Here is a 19,445-nt window from a genome sequence, read left to right as displayed (position 1 = left end):
ATTTGAGTGTGTTCGAGAGTGGAATTGGACTTGTTGGCTACAACAATGTGGAGGGAAGTAGGAGCGTAATAACAGAAAATATGAATGTGTTAGAGTGTGGTGTTGGGCCTATTGCTGAAGGGTCTGCTGTTGCTCAATTTAGCGATGATGGTCTAGATTTGGGTGATTTTTGGGAGGGTCTCAATATTGATGATCTAGGTGGGGGTGTCAGTGATTTTTGTGAGGTTCTCAATTTTGATGATCTAGGTGGGACTGTCAGTTTTGCTGAATCTGGTGAGATCAGCTTAAGTGACTGGGAAATCGATTGGATCAACAAATCTATGTATTCTGATCCCAGAGAGGAGCCAACTCTAGACAGTAGTAGCCGTCAGCTTAAAAGAAAATGTGACTCTGAGGAGGACTTGAACCAGTCTAAGAAGATTTGTCTTGATAATTCTAATTAGCAGCTGGGGATGAATACATAAGATATTTAGTTAGTAAGATTTTTCATGATTTTTGATGTACTCTGTAAAGTTATTTGTTTGCATACATCTTACTCTTACCAGGCTCTAACATATTAATGTTATGCACGAGATAAACTAATGCAATTGGCCCTTTAACTGAATTTATTTTTCGTATTGTTTTGATGAACACTCTGATGATATTTCAGTATATATCAATTCTTCACGTGTGCTTATTAATCCCCGAGATTTATATATCTGTGTGATCAAGTTTGTAGAGTCCCCTGTATGTGTATCTATGATAGTCTGTGCATTGATCACTTTCAAGTTCTGTAGAAAATAGCATCATCCAGGTCTGTTATTTAATCTTATGTAACTGGCTGGGAACTCTTACGATAAATAACTATAGTCTACATGTTAAAACTACATATGTACTATGTCAGCAGCATTTGCCACAGTTATTCATAATAAAACACTTGTATCCTGCGGCTCAGAGTTTTTCTTCTGTGTGTGATGCTATTAGGACTTGAGAGTATCTCGTGTAGTGGACATAGTTGTCGCGGCTTTTTCCTGCTGTTTCTTCTGACACATATTCGGTTTAAATTAATCTTGTTACTTGTTTGAGTTCCCAGAACAGGGGATTGTTATTTCATTGACATATATTACTTTCCTGGTAATCAAATGCAAGCTTCTAATGGGGAACTGCCTGAGTATGAGCACATATTCATCGACTTTCTTCTCAGTCTAGTGCAAAGCAATTACAAGAAATAGTATAGTACATGCCGAAAGCTACTAGGTCTGGTTTACAATGTCTGAATGTACAAGTCAATGCAAAAGGGGGAAACAGAAAGGTGCTGCACTTTCCGGAAATGAGTTGGGTAGGGGAAACTTTGTGGCTCAGGAGTCAGGATACTCTCGAACGTTCATGGTTAATTGAAAGTCTGGCGGTAGATGCAGGTTGGTACACAGTTGTGTTTTTGCTACTGATAGAACATGATTTGTTTTGATTTTGAGTTTGCATTTAGCGACATCGTCGTGAATCGGGATTAATTCGTGCTCTTCAGTTTTTTTTATGTCTGTGGTAGCTAGACCTGAACAATGCCTCAAAGTCATTTAAACATTACTGATCTATAGGGTTTAATGACACCTGAGAAGTTGTAAACTTCATACATGAACACCATTGTATTAAATTGATGCAATTATCTCATAAACATCCTTCTTAATGTTTCATCTGCAATTTACTAAATGATCAACACCCTGATTTAACTTAATTAGTCATTAACACCCCCATCATATAGAGTCATGAATGAAAAAGCATAAAAAAGGTATAGGCCATAATCTCAATTTATTATGCAATATTCTTTCAAGAAATAAATAGAACAAATATTTCATGCAGAAACATAAAGTAAACAGAGGTAATAGATAACTTCTGCTTAGTTCTAGAGAAACCAAGTCGAATCAAGAGGGCTCAATAAGGCCGAACTATCAAATTCATTTTGCTCAAGCCACGACGAGTCGGTGATAGCTGCAGGTTCAGATGCTTCAACTTGAAATTCCTCCTGCTGCTGCTGCTTAGGCTGCAGATGAGGATCGTGTCGATGAACAGCTATCTGAGCTTGTGCTCTAGCTAATTCCTTCTCCGCGTCATTTATCTGCTCATGCAGCTGTGTTATGATTCCTACACATCCATACACCGGATTCTCGATTCTGCATTGTGCCTCGTAATACAACGTTTCTGCAGCCTCTGTTCTTAAATGAACCGGCAATTGCTGTAACAAAAAAATCTGATCATTTAAAAAAATCAAGTGCTTAAATAAAATCATTGCAAAATGAAACTAGTATATAATACTCAGAATGAAATATTTTTCATCCGGGAATTAAAATCCGCAATTAATATTAGTAATAACCAATTTTGGGCACGTAGCACTGCTCTTATACGCTACCTGAAGCATTTTTCCGACATTGCTAGCACCGAAGATTCTATGAACACAAGAGAATCTATGAGGATTGGTGGGAGGGAAATATGGAGAGAAAATACAATCCCTGGGACATCTTCTTCTTAGATACTTGCAAGCTGCACAACGACCTGGATTCATATTGATCAGTGATTTATTAATTAGATTACTAAAATCTATTAGCAAAGATTGTAATATGGAGAAGAAGATTATGAAAATCTTGATTGTATATATAGTTGCTCTTCATCAAGATTTTCAAAACTAACAGCTAGTTTATTTTTTTGAATGGTGTGGTTGATTAAGGTAAGTTACCAGTACTAATGATCTGTTAATTGTGGATTGATTGGTACAAATTTTGTATAATCTTGAGACTGATTTACATAATCTTGTGTGTTATAGGTTTGTTGGAAATTTAAAATTTATTTCCATGTTCATATTTGTTTTCTTGTTCTCAAAATGGATTCAGAAATATTTTTAAATTATATATGCGTCAATAAAATTATAATATTTGTTTTCCGTGTTGGTGCACTAGCGACTATAGACTTTATAAAATGAGTTCAATTACAAGAGATATTATAGTTCATAATTAGTTGAGTATTTTTCATGTATCAAATTAACAAATTATTTAAGTTACTATTTAGGGCCCTGTAATTTCTTAGAACTATTTTATATTATTTTATATTATAAATTCTTTTTTTAAAGTTAATAAACAATTACATAAATATATTTCTTTAAGCATGTCCGCCATTGCATTTTCACAAGGACCACGACATTTGATTCTACCTCTATAAAATAATATAATACAGTCTGTATATATACAAAAATAAATAGAGAAATTATCAAAAATATTAACTTTTTTAAATATTTTTTGCGATTTTATTATCTTCTGTTGTTTTTTTTTGTAAAAATACGGAATCAACCAAAATCAAACAAATATGCAACTAGTTGAATGGAGTTGCATGTACTTATAGAAACTTGTGCAGTTGATTCCGGTTGCCAAAAACCGTATTTTTTATAAAAAAAAATAAAAAATAATATTTTTGCAAATTAAAAAATATGTTTGTAATTTTTTAAAAATGACAGTATTTTTACAAAAATATTTTTACACTTGGATAATTTTCAAAAAAGCCCAAATAAATATCATTGAATGATTATATAATTTATTTATTTTCAAAATATTTGTCTCCTACACTCTATAAAATGAATATAAAAGTAGGAGACTCGAATGAATAATTATCGAAAACCATTGACAAAAGACGAGACACTGGGTCATATATGGAGTCGCCTGGAGCATTTCTGCAAGTCTGCAAATATTGAATGAGTCCCCCTGCCCCCTTCTGCCCTCTCTGCCTCCACATGATCATGGGTCCAGCCTCACCTATCATGAAAAAAAACAAGTATGGTAGCCTCACCATACTTTACTCCGGAGTTCGAATCTTGTCGGAAGCAAATACGAGGGCATACTCCTTCATTTACAAAATCTCGAGAATTCAAATTTTATCGAACAAATAAAAGAGTATACCATCTCACTTACAAAATCTCGAGAGTTCAAATCTTGTCAGAAGCAAATACGAGGGCATACCACTTCATTTACAAAATCTCGAGAGTTCAAATTTTATCGAACAAATAAAAAAGTATAACAGCTCACTTACAAAATCTCGAGAGTTTGAATTTTGTGGAAAGCAAATATGAGGAGAGTATATACACGAATGTCCAATTAGTGCACATCACAAGCTAGGAAATAGGAATATGTAGCAAAAGTAAAAATAATAGGGGATTAGATATTTTTGTAGGGGGGTTGAATCTTACACTTCCCTAGAAAAAACATGGGACTGAAAAACAATCTGGTCTTTGGTCATGCAAAGCAGAATGAACCATTACTAACAACAATAAGCCTCAATGCTATGCACAATAGTTGCATTATAAAAATCTCCAAAAGATAAGAGAAATGCTCAAAATTTACAAAGTGAAGCATAGAACTACAATTTGAGTCAAATAAATACATGACAGATATAAACAGTTGAAGAATCTTTATTTTCTACTCAGCACAAGATCAAAATTTTGGAACCAAATATTACATGAGTTAAGGGTTGTAGAATGAATCTCCACACTGACATTTCCAACACATGGGCTTGTAATTTGAGATATCATTTCCTCTGGAATAATAAGCTGCAGAAGCATATATGTGGTGGCTTGTTATGCCAATTGTTTCTTGCTGAACTTTTTTCTGTAATGGTGCAACTGGAACTTGAACTGCCCTGCAATGTCCACAATTTTTACATTTACTCTCACATCTTGGTGGCCTTGACCCTATCAAGTTTCTTGTCAACAAAACTCCGGTCTGTCGAATGTAGACCTTCTGCACATACACACAGTTTGTTACTAAGATTTTGTCGCGGTTAATACAAGAAACATCGTACAACCTACCCTCCCCAGACTCTAGTCTAGTTAATACAAGAAACAAGAAAATAGAACTTATAATATACAAACTCACCTGAGCAACATCAATATGGTTGTGCATCACTCTACCTGAAAATTGCAGTAAAAAAAAGAAAAATTTGAATTAAAGACAATAAGATAGCAAATAGTATTATTGAAATTTTTTATAATTACAACTTACTAACCTTGAGCCATGAAATTGAGATGGGTCAAGCTTGAAACTGAGAAAAAGATGAAGAAAATGATTAAATTCCCATTGTTGTGACATCTGAGAATGTAAACCATTTTAATCAATAGAAACAGAGAAAGTTGCTGCAAAAGATGGAAAAGTAAGGTTTTGGACTGGTGAACAAAGGGTGTATGTTTATCTACATAAAGGGTTTAAAAGAACTTGAAAATGTTCTCATGTTCATGTATGAATGATGGGACTTGAATGAGAAAAGAAAGGAACTTAATGTAAGAAAAAGTATCCTTGAATGACTTCTGCCTAGTTATAAGAGCCCCAGAATATATCAAGAAGAGTGGTCTTCAACCAATATCTTTACACTGTTGTATAATAGTAACAACTCAAATAAAGGACTGGAGTAGTGAACCAAACAATACTCCAACCAAAACAACAGTAATAGTACATCTAGACAATTGTGTGCACTGTACATTTATAATGTACTCCTCCCTTGAGGTGATTAAATGCAGTTCTGTATGTAAAACTGAATAACATTAGTTAAACTAAATCCGTTACGATAATCGATAACAAGCAGACACTTGACTGTTACTACATCGTTCGGTAACTTGACTGTTACTGCATTATTCGATAACAAATAGACACTTGATTGTTACTACTTACTACATAGTTCGATAACAAGCAGACACTTAAAGATCGTTGTCGTTGTTTTTATCACTGAACACCTAACAACAGATGGTGAAACTAATCAGGTCATGAAACAACAAACTGTAATCTTAGGCCAAAGTGAAAAGTGTTCTGGGAATCAGTAACAAAAGTTAAGGTCATAATGATGCAATCAATCAATCAATCAACAGATCTACTACCTCCGTGTGGGTACATTTACATGACATCTACATATACAGTGTTACTCCTGCACCTCTAAAAGTAAAGCATAAGAGAAAGATACCAAAACAACTGTAGAGAAAAAAAAATATGAAGTGACAAATAAAAAAGGACAAGTGAATTACAGGTGTGGGTTATCACTGTCCATGCATTGAAAATCTTTTTGTCCCCTGCCTATGGGCACAGTGCTTTATGGACTAGTTTGTAACCTTTTGATTTGGGAATGTGAGCAACAACAGCTGAGCATTTTTATTATATCTTTTTATACACGCAATAAAATTACACTTTTACTACTAGAATTATGCAAACAGTTCACCTATTTCCCTAGGAACACCATTTGTGGTAGGTTACTAAATTCTAGGAATTGAGGTAATGGGCAATCTGAACTGGCTGAATGAGGATACTCTGATCCTTATTTGTTTAGTTTTGTGACATTGGAGTGATGCTATTATTGGCTTAAAAGGGAAATTATAGACTTATTTTATTGTGTCTATTATTTGTGCCCACTCCAGGCAAAGTAGTGTCACAGTTATCTGTTTGGTTTGCCCATCTCTTCAATCAAAATCTTGCAAGGAAATTATTTATTGGCACAGACTTTGTAGAGCTGGAGTGAAACAAATCAAACCAAACATACGCGGTATGTCACACCCGGTAGGATCCGTAAGGGTAAAATATCCGCAGATCTTAACCTTAATTCTTGTGTTTCTCATTGGATTATGAGTTGCCTTCCTTTTATTTTATCTTAATACACGCATAATAGAACACCAGATGCCATGCATTTGCAACATCTGTTCTGAATTAACACAGGCTTAATCTAATACAATAAAAAACTTACTAGCTAGATTTTTAAAGTTTGTTCACAAAAAAAAATGCTTGCGAAACCACACCTTCAACGTATTGTAACTGTCAGGATATTATTATCAGTAACTAAAGGCCAGAAATTGTCTTGTATACAGATAGACTGAACAAATTACAGGCCATGTATCAATGCAAACATCATCTTATTCATGCAAATTGAACCTTAACTGGTTACAAAGAAGATATAACGATATATTACATCAGGTGAGAGAGACCTATCAAATGTGCTAGGAGATCTGAACTCTTTACTGTGCCTTCTTTATACTGTCTGACCTATTATAATCTTACAACAAACTTATCAAATAATATACAAGTGGGGGATCTTGAACAATTGCAATACAATGTCCCCGATAATTATAAGTAACCGCTATAAATAACTCATTCCTACATTTCCAGTGTAAATAATGTCCGTGTTATGGTGGCAAAATTTTGGAAGCTTACGTGCATGCACCTTTGAATGAATTTCCGAGTGTGGGCAGTAAATTAGCTTAAGAAAAATTGTGCAGCTCTTACAATGAAAAATTGTCGAGCATATGTTGAATTACATCAGCTCCGTCAGAATTAACAAAGGGTGATTTCACCTGAAAATGAAAATGAAGGATCACATTTAGTGCTGTAGTAATGGCATTTATCTGTACTTTGTTTCATATGCAAATGCAATGGCAATACCTTATTCACTATATAGTGCATTCTCTTAATATATATAAGCATGAAAAATTACATTATATGTTTAAACCAGTTGATGAAATTCAAATGTAATTATAAGAAATTACTTGCCTGAATCGTACTGTGTGCAAGAAGTCTTTGCCTACTTCCTTTAAAGCTAACATCCACCCTTTCCCAGCTTACTTTGTTTAGACCTTTAATCATTGTCTCTGAAAATGTAATAGTACACAATGAAGAGGACGTTAAGTGTGGGAAATTTAGCATCAACAGTTAACTTCATCTAAGAGTCGAGGGCTTGAAAAATTAAGAACATAATTATTTAGCATAAGGAAGGTGTTTCAAAGGTTACTGAAGCATGATTTGATAAAGTACCATATATTTCTTGCATTATGATATAAATGTTTTTGTCTAATTATATTGCTAGCTGAAAGGCTGAAACTGACAATTGATACATGAAATTTGGTGACTTCAACTAAACACATTTTTTATTTATATATAGTTAACTAATTAGAATAAGCTAGGTAACAAACCAACCTTCCATGTCATCAGAATTGTATTCATTGGGCTGGGCTTTGCAAGAATTGTCAGCTCTAGCTGTCTCTTCGTTTATAACGTGAGGATATTTATTGTTTCTTGGAAATTTGTGATGCTGAACCCAAAATAACAACTGTAAATATCAACATGCTAAGGAGAGGTAGCCAATTATATTTTAATACAAATCTTTTCAAAATGTTTAATTCTTACCCTTGGTAGTTCATTTCGATGCCTCAGAGATGAAGTACTCCATCCTACAATATCTATTAAAAAATGTTAAGTGGACAAAAGAGTTTTGGTATCGATTGTGTACCTGATAGTCTGCCTACTGTAACAATTATATCAAACACACCACAACTAGGAAGCATGGTATATAAATATGGTAGAAACATAAGGTTAAATACTTAAATGAGGATTGAATAATTAACTTCTACCCATGGCCATTTCCAGAGACACATATTTCCAGTGAACAGTTCCTCTATCAGCTTGCAGCTAGCTAGTATAGATTTAAATCTGCACACTGTATGACGACACAGTCACACAAAGAAAGTAATGTCTTGATAGACAGGCTAATTTTCTTTTCTATAAACATATTACCCATGTGAACAGCTAAAGGTTCGACAAATCTGCCTCCTAAGATAGATTAGGATGGATATCATACTATGTAATCATATTTTTGTATCACTACCTGTATTATGATGCAGAGTAATAGATGAGAACAAAAGATTAACTATATACAGTTATTAATTCATAGTATTATAGCATGTGATGGTGAGATATAATGTTTTAAAATAAGCCTTATAATATCTGCTGAAAAATGAACTGTTAGAAATCCAATAATGTATAAAAGGATACGGTCAAAACGTGCATTTGCATAGGCCACCCGACGCTTGAAGGACCGCAAAGCTGATCTGGACAAACAACAACAATGTGATATTAAGTGGAAAAATTGCAGACAGACTAAAAGCATGACTGACCAAAACATAATCGTTTGCAGAACAAATTCACGTTTCACTTAGTTCATGAGAGCTCACATGAATTTAAGATCTTCACAGTCATCCGCCATCTGAAGCAGAAGAGGAGGTTTCCCATCATAGGCATCAGTCAAAAACAGGTGCTTCCCGGTTCTCCCCAAAAGCCAAGATATACGTGCTGCTGCTTTCTCCATGGCAAGAATTCCGCCAAACAAAGGAATCTGCATTTGTAAAGCCCAAAGAACATAAGCAACAGGAGCCACAAATCATGAAGCTGGCAATGTTTTATGAAAAATTGTCATAGACAAAAAGAAAAAGCACGCAACAATTTATGGTACTGCCTAACAACACACTTGCTTGTTGCTATGCATAACCAGTCAAAAATAACAAAAAATTAGTTAAGCATTATAAATCAAAATGGTACAGAAAGCTAGAAAATGTATTTAGCATTCTAAATTTTGTAAAGATTTCCCATAATTAAGATCAACTAGGGTCGCGCCTAATTTTCTTTGCTGAGTAAGAGGACCATATCCTGTGACCAAGGAAAATACATAAACGTCCCTGCAATTTTTCCTTTATATTTCACCAAGATTGTTTTCTTGACAGTCAAAAGTATGATTAATCTAGAACATTTGTGCATATCCATCAACATGTTAATTTAATTGGGTCAATTATCAAGTTGACCACTATATAATTAGCAAAGTTTCACATTTACCACCGACAAATTCAGGGTCTCGAATTGGCCACTTTTTATCGCCGAAAATTAACAATTTTGTGTGAAAAATGGCCAATTTGAGACCCCGAATAAATCGATGGTAAATCTGAAATTTTGCTAGTTATATAGTGGTAAATTTGATACTTAACCCTAATTTAATTTAAAAATCCGATGTTTATAAACTGTCAAATCTGGCATTGCAAATATTAGCATACGTCTCAACAATGTTGTCCAGGAGTATACGAGCTTCCACTAAATCTAAATGTACACTTTACCTAATAGAAGTCGGGAACTATAATAACATATATATTGCTTCCTTAAGTTCATTCAAGGTGGTATCAGGAAAAGATTAAAAAGATGAGCAAGAAGTGCACAAATTGATTACCTGTCTATGCCCTCTGCAACCGAGGTGTGGTGATGCAGAGGTTATGAAATTCATGGGTTCTAATCCAGCAATTTTTCCTTTAACTTCATGTTCCTTGAATGAAGGATCACCGGTTTCCTCGAATCTTTCCTCTGTATAAAGCTTAGCAATAGCATATCTTGATATTAGGCCACCAAGTGAGTGACCTATAAAAGAAATTTTCTGAAGACCAGGATGGCGTTCTACGACAGATAACACCTGAGAGGAAAGATTATTTAGCTTCTATCTCTATGTCGTGGAAGAAGAATTCAAAATACAATTTAAAATAAATGCATAGACATATCAATCAACTCTCAGGAGACGAAACAAACTAAGAGACAAAACAGCCTTTATGCAAGAAAGAGTGAAATTTTATAAATTTGATATAGATGCCATTACAAACCTCATCTGCTAATCTGCTCCCCATCACATCAACACCATCAAATGTTAACATTGAATAATTAGATTCACTGCCTGCATAGAGCAGTCGAAACGGTATAACTTAGTAACTGAAGCTAGTGTGGCATAAAAATCATAGCTTACAGTCCACAGAACATACAGGAACTGTAAATTAAATGTAATGACCCACAGCACTATATATCCCAACCTAGTGTGGCAGAGCTGAAAAACCAATCTCACGGCCAAGTTAGGGTCATGCTGAATATATGAGCAACACCTTCTGCTACAATTACTTGTCCATGCATGAATCATCATCATGCTCTAGGCTATGTTACCCAGGACAAATTTCTTTCTTTATATAAGCTATATTATTTACCTTTATCTATTTCATCCTATCAAAATGGATTTCTCCATCACACTACGATCAGGAAGTGCAAAGTTAGGCCAACCCGTGCATTTGTACAAAAGATACGTTACATTGTTTCTACCATAGCATATGCTTACCTCCACTTCTAATCTCATAAATTACAAACTTCGATACTCAACAATTTTTACTCAAATTTAGTTTCTTCATTTCCAAGCATTTTAGTGCCAAGAAGCATGAGCTGCCCCATGGCTTCTTCTACTTGCTTCCATTTTGATCACTCAGAATTTGGTTGATCATCTATATATGTTCTCTTAAGATGATATTGGTTGAATCTAAGAGCAACACTAATGCAACTATGAGATACATTATCACCATTGTAATTTCTTTTTCTATTGTTCATGAACTAATAAGAAAAAAGGTTATCCATAACCTATAACACTTTAATCAGCAAATCATGGAAAAGACATAAAAATGAATGGTGAATCGATATAAAACTTACAGTGCACAATAACATCATGGGGGTATCTCTTTAAAAACTGCTTTGCTGCATATCTCCAATTTTGAGCACTGCAAATATAAAATATTATATATACATGTATACAGCTTAAATAGAAAGGTATATGCAGTAAAAGTGTATTGATGCGAGACAAAATATTAACAAATTAGGAAACCTTTGGTGGAGTTCAATAATTTGAATTGAAGAGATCATCCATACTCTCCCCACCCGAAAATGAAAGTACACAAGTTCTTATAATGCATTTACAGACAAAGCTGGAAATATTTCAACTAAAATTTCTTGACCCAATAATCGTAAAGCGACTTTCAGTCAATTTCCGGAAACTAGTCTGTGGATATCTTATAGAATTGCGGTTGACATATATAAAGACGCAAGTAAATCACATAATTCTCTTAAGAACGTAACTAAATACTTAAAGAGGACATTTTTTTAAAACTACTTATGTGTAGGTAGGTCACATAGACATGCGGAGTTCAATGAAGGAGGCTGCTTGATATTTTACAAGTAACTAGACAACAAAAGCAAACAATGTCATATTAATCGTCATAAAGAATAAGAACATATCGCGAATCAAGCCAACTGCCGTTAATTATGGGTAACTCACATTTTGTACTAAACAGCTACTAAACAATTTAACATCACATTTTCTACTAAATAGCTAAACAGTTTAATACCCTTACCAAACCGAATTTAATTAACACCATCACTTCTAAAAATAGTACTTGCTACTTCCACAATATCGCTATCATTTCAGTTTAATCACTTTTAGTTTCAGTTGATGACTACATTAATAACAAGATAACCTAACAAAATATAAAGATCAAATTTAGCAACTTCTCAATTATAGTAAAAAAACAAATAATCATGCAAGAATGAAAAATGTTTAATACTTAGTAAGGCTAAACTGACCTGCCAATGATACCATTAACAGTAACAACAAGATGGGTCGGGTCAGAAACCCGACCCGCACCAAAATTAGAAGCAGATTCCATGTCAAGATTCCCATCACCATCAGCTTGTTCCAAAGTAGAATGACCATAATCATCTCTTCTTCTTGTTATTCCAAAACACCCTATTTTTGAACCCATAAATCTCTTATTCTTTTTAATCTTTTTATCATCATGGTTGTTATTATGATGTACTTGTGATGAAGAACTCATCTCCTCTGAACTCTTGTTCAACTCCATCTGACACATGTTGTTGTAATTGTAAGTTATGTTTTTTGTGTGTTTGTGTTTGGTTGATGAAAATGGAAAGCAGAGATGAGAGTGTGTATATATATATAATATATATATACGGACAGAACATGTATGTATAGAAGTGTTTAGGTGGGCATGTGGGCTGTTTGTTTATTCATCAAACTGAAACTAGAAAGAGGATTAAAGTCCAAAGGTTTGACCGGTACTCGCGTTGGCTGTGTTTTTGGGTGTCGACTGCGACTTGTACGCTTTCCTTTGTTTCTAGATCCTTTTTTTGACTTTGTTAGTCCAAAACACCTGCAAGGAAATAAATTTTTAAATGGTTTGTAAATAAGAGTTTAATTTTTGATGTGGTATTATATTTAAATTCTATAAAACAAAAACATAATTGCATTGATAATTATTGTACCATGATTATTTCACAATATGAGTGGAGTCGATGAAATTGATTAAACCTTTGGGTTATGTAAAAAAATTTGGCTTGAGAAAATCTCTCCGCTGTCAGAGTAATTTCCAGAGACTCTTAATTTTTTTGCTAAAAATCATATAATAAATTGCTTCACGATAATTTAAGATACAAAATTTAGTGACCATCTCCAACAACATCTCTATTATACCTCTTAAGATAAATTTTTATTATTAAATATACTTATAATATTGTAAAAAAGAAATAAGAAATTGATAAATAGTTGAAAGAATGTGATTTATATTAATTAAAAATTGAATAGGGATAGAAGGGAGACTCTTAGAGTAACTCCAACTATGTTAAATGAGGCTCCTTAGTCAAATTTTGAGGAAATAAAGTTCAAACTTAGCTTCAACATACTCCTTGCAACTCTCTATTATTTTAGGATCCTAAAAGCATCCTCATTGTTGAGGAGCCAATAACCCCGACTCAATCATTATTATATTATTTCACTCATTCCCATGCATTCAATTTGAAAGATTTTAGTTACTTTTATATGTAATTAATTTTAGATAAATAAAAAGGGAATAAGTTTATAGAGGATTGTTGGAGATAAATTAAATTTTAGCTCTTAAATGTTTAAGAGGTAATTTAATAATATTATTTATAGAAAAAATGTAAGGAGTTCCTTAGAGTTACTCTTAATTCTTAAATGTGAAGAGGGCGAGGGGGACTCTTAAACATTTGTTTGAATAAGTTTGGGGAGATTGCTGGAATTTGTTTTTTTCCATCCTCCTCAAAATTTAGCTTTAGGAGATCATTGGCGAAATTTTTAGAAATGGTCTTATTGGTTAAAATTTTAGCTAAAATAATATAAAACAACAATTATCAAAAATTTGTTGAACTATATTTCAACAAGATTAACTATAATAATTGATTATATTTTAAAATTTAAATATATAATATCGAAGTCACAGCTATATTTATAATGAAGCTTACAATTCATCACAAATATCAGTCTGAAAAAACATATCAGTTGTCGACTTACATATATAAGTTATTCAAACACTCTTATTTTTATCCCTTATCATTTTCGATGTTCTTAATTTCTTATAGGGTCGATGTACTCATAAACACACTTTCAGAACTCGGTATTACCTCTGCATTTTTGACATTTTCGATCGGGTAAAACTCTAATACCATTTATAACATACAAGCCCACAATTAAGTATAAACCAGACCAAAAATGGTTAAAAAACAATTAGCCCATGTTATTGTACATTAACATTTACGTTGTGTGCATTGAAAAGTCTTGTCCTTTGACATGGTAAGAATGTTCTCTCGTTCATGATTAGTTTTTCCGTTTGAAGATTAGTAGTTTCATTTGTAAACAATCTTTTCATTAAAGAGGAAGATGGCCAGACAAGAACGTGCAATTTCAGAGATGGAAGAAAGCTTTGCAAAATTCTCGATGGAGGATGAGGATCATGGAGGAATATCCTATGAGGAAGATTCAACGATTCATAGTGAAATAGATACGAAATGGTGTCTGGTAGGGAAGTTTCTAACTGATTCATCTATCGACTTTCATGCTATGCAACATAAGATGGCGTCCTTGTGGCGTCCGGGTAAAGGAATGTACGTGAAACAGTTGGACTCAAATCGCTTTTTATTTCAATTTTACCATGAAATTGACATCAAAAGAGTTTGTGATGGAAGCCCTTGGACTTTCGGGCATTTTCATTTAGTGTTTGAAAGATTAAAGGATGGTATGGATCCCAGAACAATGTGCATAAACAACCTCGAAATATGGGTGCAACTTCATGACTTGGGAGCCGGTTTTATGTCTCAGAGGGTTGTTACAGATATTGGTAACTACATAGGCAGGTTTGTGGAATCAGATACAAACAACTTCGTTGGGGTCTGGAGAGATTACTTTCGAGTCCGTGTGTCAATTCCATTGGATGTTCCATTAAAGAGACGAATGAGATTAAGAAAGAACGCAACAGAATGGTGCTGGGTAAGGTTTAAGTATGAAGCAGTGCCAACTTTTTGTTTCATCTGTGGTTTAATCGGCCATAGTGACAGATTTTGTGACAAGCTTTTTGAAACTCAAGGAGACACAGTTGAGAAGCCATATGGGACTTGGATGCGTGCAGATCCGAAACGCCGTTCTTACACCATGGGAAGTAAGTGGCTGCGCTCCGGTGGTACAACTCCGGTGATTGATGAGGCAGAGAAAGGAAAGGATAATTCTGTGGCCGTAAATGGTGCAGACGTAATCAGTGTGAGCGTGAAATCAGGGATTGAGGTGGAACTGCCAACTGTAACCGAGGTTAATGGAGCGAAAGGAGGGATACAGGATAATTCAAAAAACCAATTATTGTTGTATCAAGAGAAAACAATCACGGATGAGACTAATATGGATAATAATGAAATTTTAATTACAGACCTGAAAAGGAGGAGGTTGGCCCAGGAAACTATGGGCCCAAGTGTAAAATAATTGGAAGCCCACAAGAAGAAGACATGATCGAGGCTGCACATGAAGATCCAGAGAACCAAAAAAACTTGTTTTTAGCGGGTACTGCATTGCAGGCCCGCCACTCCTCATGAGTCTTATCAGTTGGAACTGCCAAGGTTTAGGGCCACCTTGGAAATTACAGTTCCTTCAGGACGTTATTCGTCAGCAAAGGCCTGCTTTTGTGTTCTTATGTAAAACGTTGAGTAATATGGAGAAGATGGAATGGGTAAGATCTCGCATTGGGTTTCAGGGTATGATCGCGGTGGAGGCGAAAGGCAGAAGTGGGGGTTTAGCTATGCTGTGGAAAGATCAGGACCAAGTGGATTTACTTAGTATATCGGACAACCATATAGATATAGCCATTTCAGAAAATGGAGTACACACTTGGCGTTTAACTGGGTTTTATGGCGAACCGGACAGAAGTAAGAGAAGAAGGACTTGGGAACTTCTGAAAAATCTTTCTCGTGACTCCAATTTATCATGGTGCACCATTGGGGACATGAACAACATCTTGTCTCAATCTGATAAGAGAGGTGGAGCTCCTTACCCTCAGTGGTTATTAGAGGGTTTTAATGAAACTGTGATGGAAGCTGGTCTAACAGACTTAGAGTTATATGGTCATAAGTTTACGTGGGAAAGAGGTAGAAACACGGATGCCTGGATAGAGATTCGCTTGGATCGAGCACTAGCCACAGAGTCCTGGCTTCAGTTATTCCCGGATGCTAAGTTGTATAATTTAGAAGGCTCTTCATCGGATCACAGTGCGATCTTTCTTGATTTGGTTCGCAGGAGTTCAAGGAAAAAACGGAGATTTTTTCGATTTGAAAATGCGTGGCTGACTGAGCCACTGTGTAGTATTATAGTTCAAGACAATTGGGAAGACAATGTTGGGTTGAATATTCAGCAAAAAATCCAACGTTGTGCAGAGAACTTAGGAGACTGGGGAAAAAAAATAACGGGTGGATTTAACAAAAGAATTCGTGAATGTCATCAAAAGTTAAAACAACTACGTAGAAGAAGGGATGCCCAGCCGTTGCAGGAGTACAAAGACACGAAACACCAGCTGTATCTAATCCTTGACCAGAAGGAAATCTTTTGGCGCCAACGGTCTAAGCAATTGTGGCTTAACGCTGGTGACAAAAATACAAAGTACTTCCATGCAGCCTGCAATAAAAGACAAAGGACAAATCGAATTACTAAACTCAAAGATGGTTCTGGTGAATGGCTTGACTGGAAAAATGGTCTAGAAAACCTTATACAGTCCTTTTATTCGAATCTGTTTACAACTGCACAGGTGGATTACGGGGAGGTCGTGGATTGTGTATCTCAGACCCTGGATCATGAACACAATAGTGAGCTGACCAAAGATGTGACACGCGAGGAAGTGAGATTTGCTATTTTTCAAATGCATCCTGACAAAGCCCCGGGGCCTGATGGGATGACCCCGGCATTTTTTCAGAAGCATTGGCACATTGGTGGGGAGGATGTATACAAGATGGTAAAACATTTCTTTGTCACAGGTGATTTAATAGATGGGCTGAATGACACTAACATCATCTTAATTCCGAAAAAGAAAAACCTTACGGTGGTTGGTGACTTAAGGCCAATAGCTCTTTGCAATGTTCTCATGAAAATTATCACCAAGGTCATGGCAAATCGAATGAAGGGATTACTCGATCATGTGGTGACAGAAACTCAAAGTGCATTCATCCCTAATAGACTTATTTCTGATAACGTTATGATCTCTTACGAAATCATGCACTACCTAAAAGGGAAAAGAACCGGGAAAGACGGATATATGGCCTTGAAACTCGATATTAGTAAGGCATATGACCGTATAGAGTGGGAGTTTTTGCGTGCTATTCTTCTGAAAATGGGGTTTTCGCAATGGTGGGTTTATCTTGTCCTCAAATGTGTAACCACGGTTGCCTATACAATCAGCCATGGTAACTATGAACTGCAGCCAATTAAGCCATCTCGAGGACTTAGACAGGGTGACCCTCTGTCACCCTATCTTTTCATCATATGTACCGAAGGGTTGTCGGCGATTTTAAGATAGTATGAGGCAAAGAAATGGATCACTGGAGTTAAAATCTGCAGAAAAGCACCTGTTATCAGCCATATGCTCTTTGCTGATGATTCATATTTATTTTGTAAAGCAAACCCGGAGGAAGCATTAAGGATGCGTGATCTGCTAGAAATTTATGAACGGGCTACTGGGCAGCAAGTGAATAAGTCCAAGTCCACGGTGTTCTACAGTTCTAACGTCTTGCAGTATAACAGGGAGTTTGTGGGTCAAATTTTGTAAATTCAAGAAGCGAATGAGCACTCAACCTACCTTGGGCTACCTAACATTATTGGCAAAAATAAATCTGCTCTGTTGGGGTACTTGAAGGACAAGGTGAACGCGAAAATAAGAACCTGGGATGGCAATTTTATCTCGAGGTCTGGCAAAGAGATTTTGGTTAAGCATGTTGCTCAAACACTGCCAACATATGCGATGAATGTCTTTCTATTGCCGCTGGAAATTACAAGGAATATTGAGCAATGTTTAGCGAATTTTTGGTGGAATTCGGGTAAAGCAAATAGCTCCAGCTTACACTGGATGAGTTGGGACATATTGGCAAGAGACAAAAACGCAGGTGGAATGGGATTTAGACACTTTCGTGATTTTAATATCGCGATGTTGGGCAAACAATTGTGGAGATTGATCACAAACCCAACTGGCTTGGTTGCTAGACTCTATAAGGCCAAGTATTTTGCCACTGTTGATGTCTTTCAAGCTGAATTAGGCCATAACCCCAGCTTCATTTGGCGGAGTTTATTAGAGGCAAAACAACTCTTACTTGATGGTTCTAGATGGCGAGTTGGTGATGGCCAGCACATTCAGATACTTGGCCAACCATGGTTACTAACAGAGGTGAACCCTTTTATTACGTCTAATATTCAACCTCTGCAGAATCAGGTAGTTGCTTCTCTCATGAAAGTTGGTGCGAAAGAATGGGATTTGGAAGTGGTGGCTGATGTGCTCAATGAGAGAGATCAAAACTGTGTGCTAGCTGTCCCGATCTCTAATTCGAACCAGAAAGATAGCTTATTGGAGCCCTGAAAGCTCAGGTATTTATTCGATAAAATCTGCGTACAAGCTTCTTCAGTTACAAAGAAATTCTGAGCATACGGTAGATAATGGTAAGATGTGGAAAACCTTGTGGAATATTTGAGCTCCACCTAAGGTTTTAAATCTGGTTTGGAGGGCTTTATCGGACTGTCTTCCAACGTTAACTCAGCTCCAGCTGAAACGAGTTTCAGTTTAAAATATATGTCCAACCTGCCAAACTCAGGTCGAATTTATTATGCATTGCTTAGTTTCTTGTTCTTATGCACAACAGTGTTGGTCTGTTCTACTTCCAGGGATTTAAATCCAAGAGGATGGCTGCTTCAAGTCCTGGTTATCACTCTTGTTTGACACGATCCCTAGCAGCAACTATGGAGAAGTTGTCACTTTATGTTGGGCCTTGTGGCGCTCAAGGAACGACCTGGTCTGGAATCAAAAAACTACGAAGATCAATAGAACGGTTGCAGCAGCAAAGCAGTACCTTGCACAATGAAAAACAACCCAAGGAAGGTTCTTTACTACTCCTCTCCAGCCTCACTATGAAGGAGATGGAGCAACCATTTGGGTTAAGCCCCAGCCAAACAAAGTCAAGGTTTCCGTTGATGCAGCAGTTTTTGAGGATCGGAATGGTATTGGTTTCGGTTTAGTGGCCAGAGACTCTAAGGGTGATCTTATTGAAGCTACAACAAAGTTCCAGCCGAGCTTGGTTGCACCGATCGTAGCTGAAGCCATGACCTTCAAGGAGGCACTCAGTTGGATGGATGACAGAGGTTGGCACGACGCTGCTGTGGAATCAGATTGCCTTGCAATGGTACAGGCGATCAGGAGTACGACTCCAATGCGGTCGTATTTTGACTCGATCATTGAAGAT

The 19,445-nt window shown here is 35.8% G+C and overlaps 4 protein-coding genes across 5 annotated transcripts; 1 reads left to right on the top strand and 3 right to left on the bottom strand.

Annotated features, from left to right (window-relative positions):
* Window positions 1-1,848: 1,848 nt before the first annotated feature.
* LOC141689119 (LOB domain-containing protein 23-like) lies at window positions 1,849-2,641 on the bottom strand. Its single transcript, XM_074493300.1, has 2 exons — window positions 2,384-2,641; window positions 1,849-2,209 (listed from the first exon to the last, which is right to left on the bottom strand). The coding sequence occupies exons 1-2, from the start codon at window positions 2,534-2,536 to the stop codon at window positions 1,880-1,882; spliced, it is 483 nt and encodes a 160-aa protein (XP_074349401.1). The 5' UTR covers window positions 2,537-2,641; the 3' UTR covers window positions 1,849-1,879.
* Window positions 2,642-4,156: 1,515 nt separating this feature from the next.
* LOC141692825 (EPIDERMAL PATTERNING FACTOR-like protein 2) lies at window positions 4,157-5,439 on the bottom strand. The gene is made up of 3 exons (XM_074497768.1): window positions 5,020-5,439; window positions 4,890-4,924; window positions 4,157-4,754 (listed from the first exon to the last, which is right to left on the bottom strand). The coding sequence occupies exons 1-3, from the start codon at window positions 5,117-5,119 to the stop codon at window positions 4,479-4,481; spliced, it is 411 nt and encodes a 136-aa protein (XP_074353869.1). The 5' UTR covers window positions 5,120-5,439; the 3' UTR covers window positions 4,157-4,478.
* A 1,443-nt stretch (window positions 5,440-6,882) lies between these two features.
* Window positions 6,883-12,736, bottom strand: LOC141693370 (putative lipase YDR444W). Of its 2 annotated transcripts, none has more exons than XM_074498451.1 (10): window positions 12,243-12,736; window positions 11,316-11,383; window positions 10,454-10,524; window positions 10,033-10,269; window positions 8,993-9,153; window positions 8,814-8,869; window positions 8,169-8,221; window positions 7,959-8,091; window positions 7,536-7,633; window positions 6,883-7,339 (listed from the first exon to the last, which is right to left on the bottom strand). In XM_074498451.1, exons 1-10 carry the CDS (start codon window positions 12,527-12,529, stop codon window positions 7,268-7,270), a joined length of 1,236 nt encoding a protein of 411 aa, XP_074354552.1. In that variant the 5' UTR covers window positions 12,530-12,736; the 3' UTR covers window positions 6,883-7,267. The 2 variants fall into 2 exon arrangements, with proteins under 2 accessions (XP_074354552.1, XP_074354553.1); XM_074498452.1 differs by having other exon boundaries at window positions 7,959-8,073; window positions 12,243-12,731.
* A 1,616-nt stretch (window positions 12,737-14,352) lies between these two features.
* Window positions 14,353-18,568, top strand: LOC141692091 (uncharacterized). The gene is made up of 4 exons (XM_074496830.1): window positions 14,353-15,430; window positions 15,534-17,405; window positions 17,619-17,749; window positions 17,855-18,568. The coding sequence occupies exons 1-4, from the start codon at window positions 14,353-14,355 to the stop codon at window positions 18,566-18,568; spliced, it is 3,795 nt and encodes a 1,264-aa protein (XP_074352931.1).
* Window positions 18,569-19,445: the final 877 nt, after the last annotated feature.

Source organism: Apium graveolens, chromosome 10 (assembly GCF_009905375.1).
Source record: "Apium graveolens cultivar Ventura chromosome 10, ASM990537v1, whole genome shotgun sequence".
NCBI classification, from domain to species: domain Eukaryota; kingdom Viridiplantae; phylum Streptophyta; class Magnoliopsida; order Apiales; family Apiaceae; genus Apium; species Apium graveolens.
Note: the sequence above shows the minus strand (reverse complement) of the source record. Positions and strands in the feature narration are given on the sequence as shown.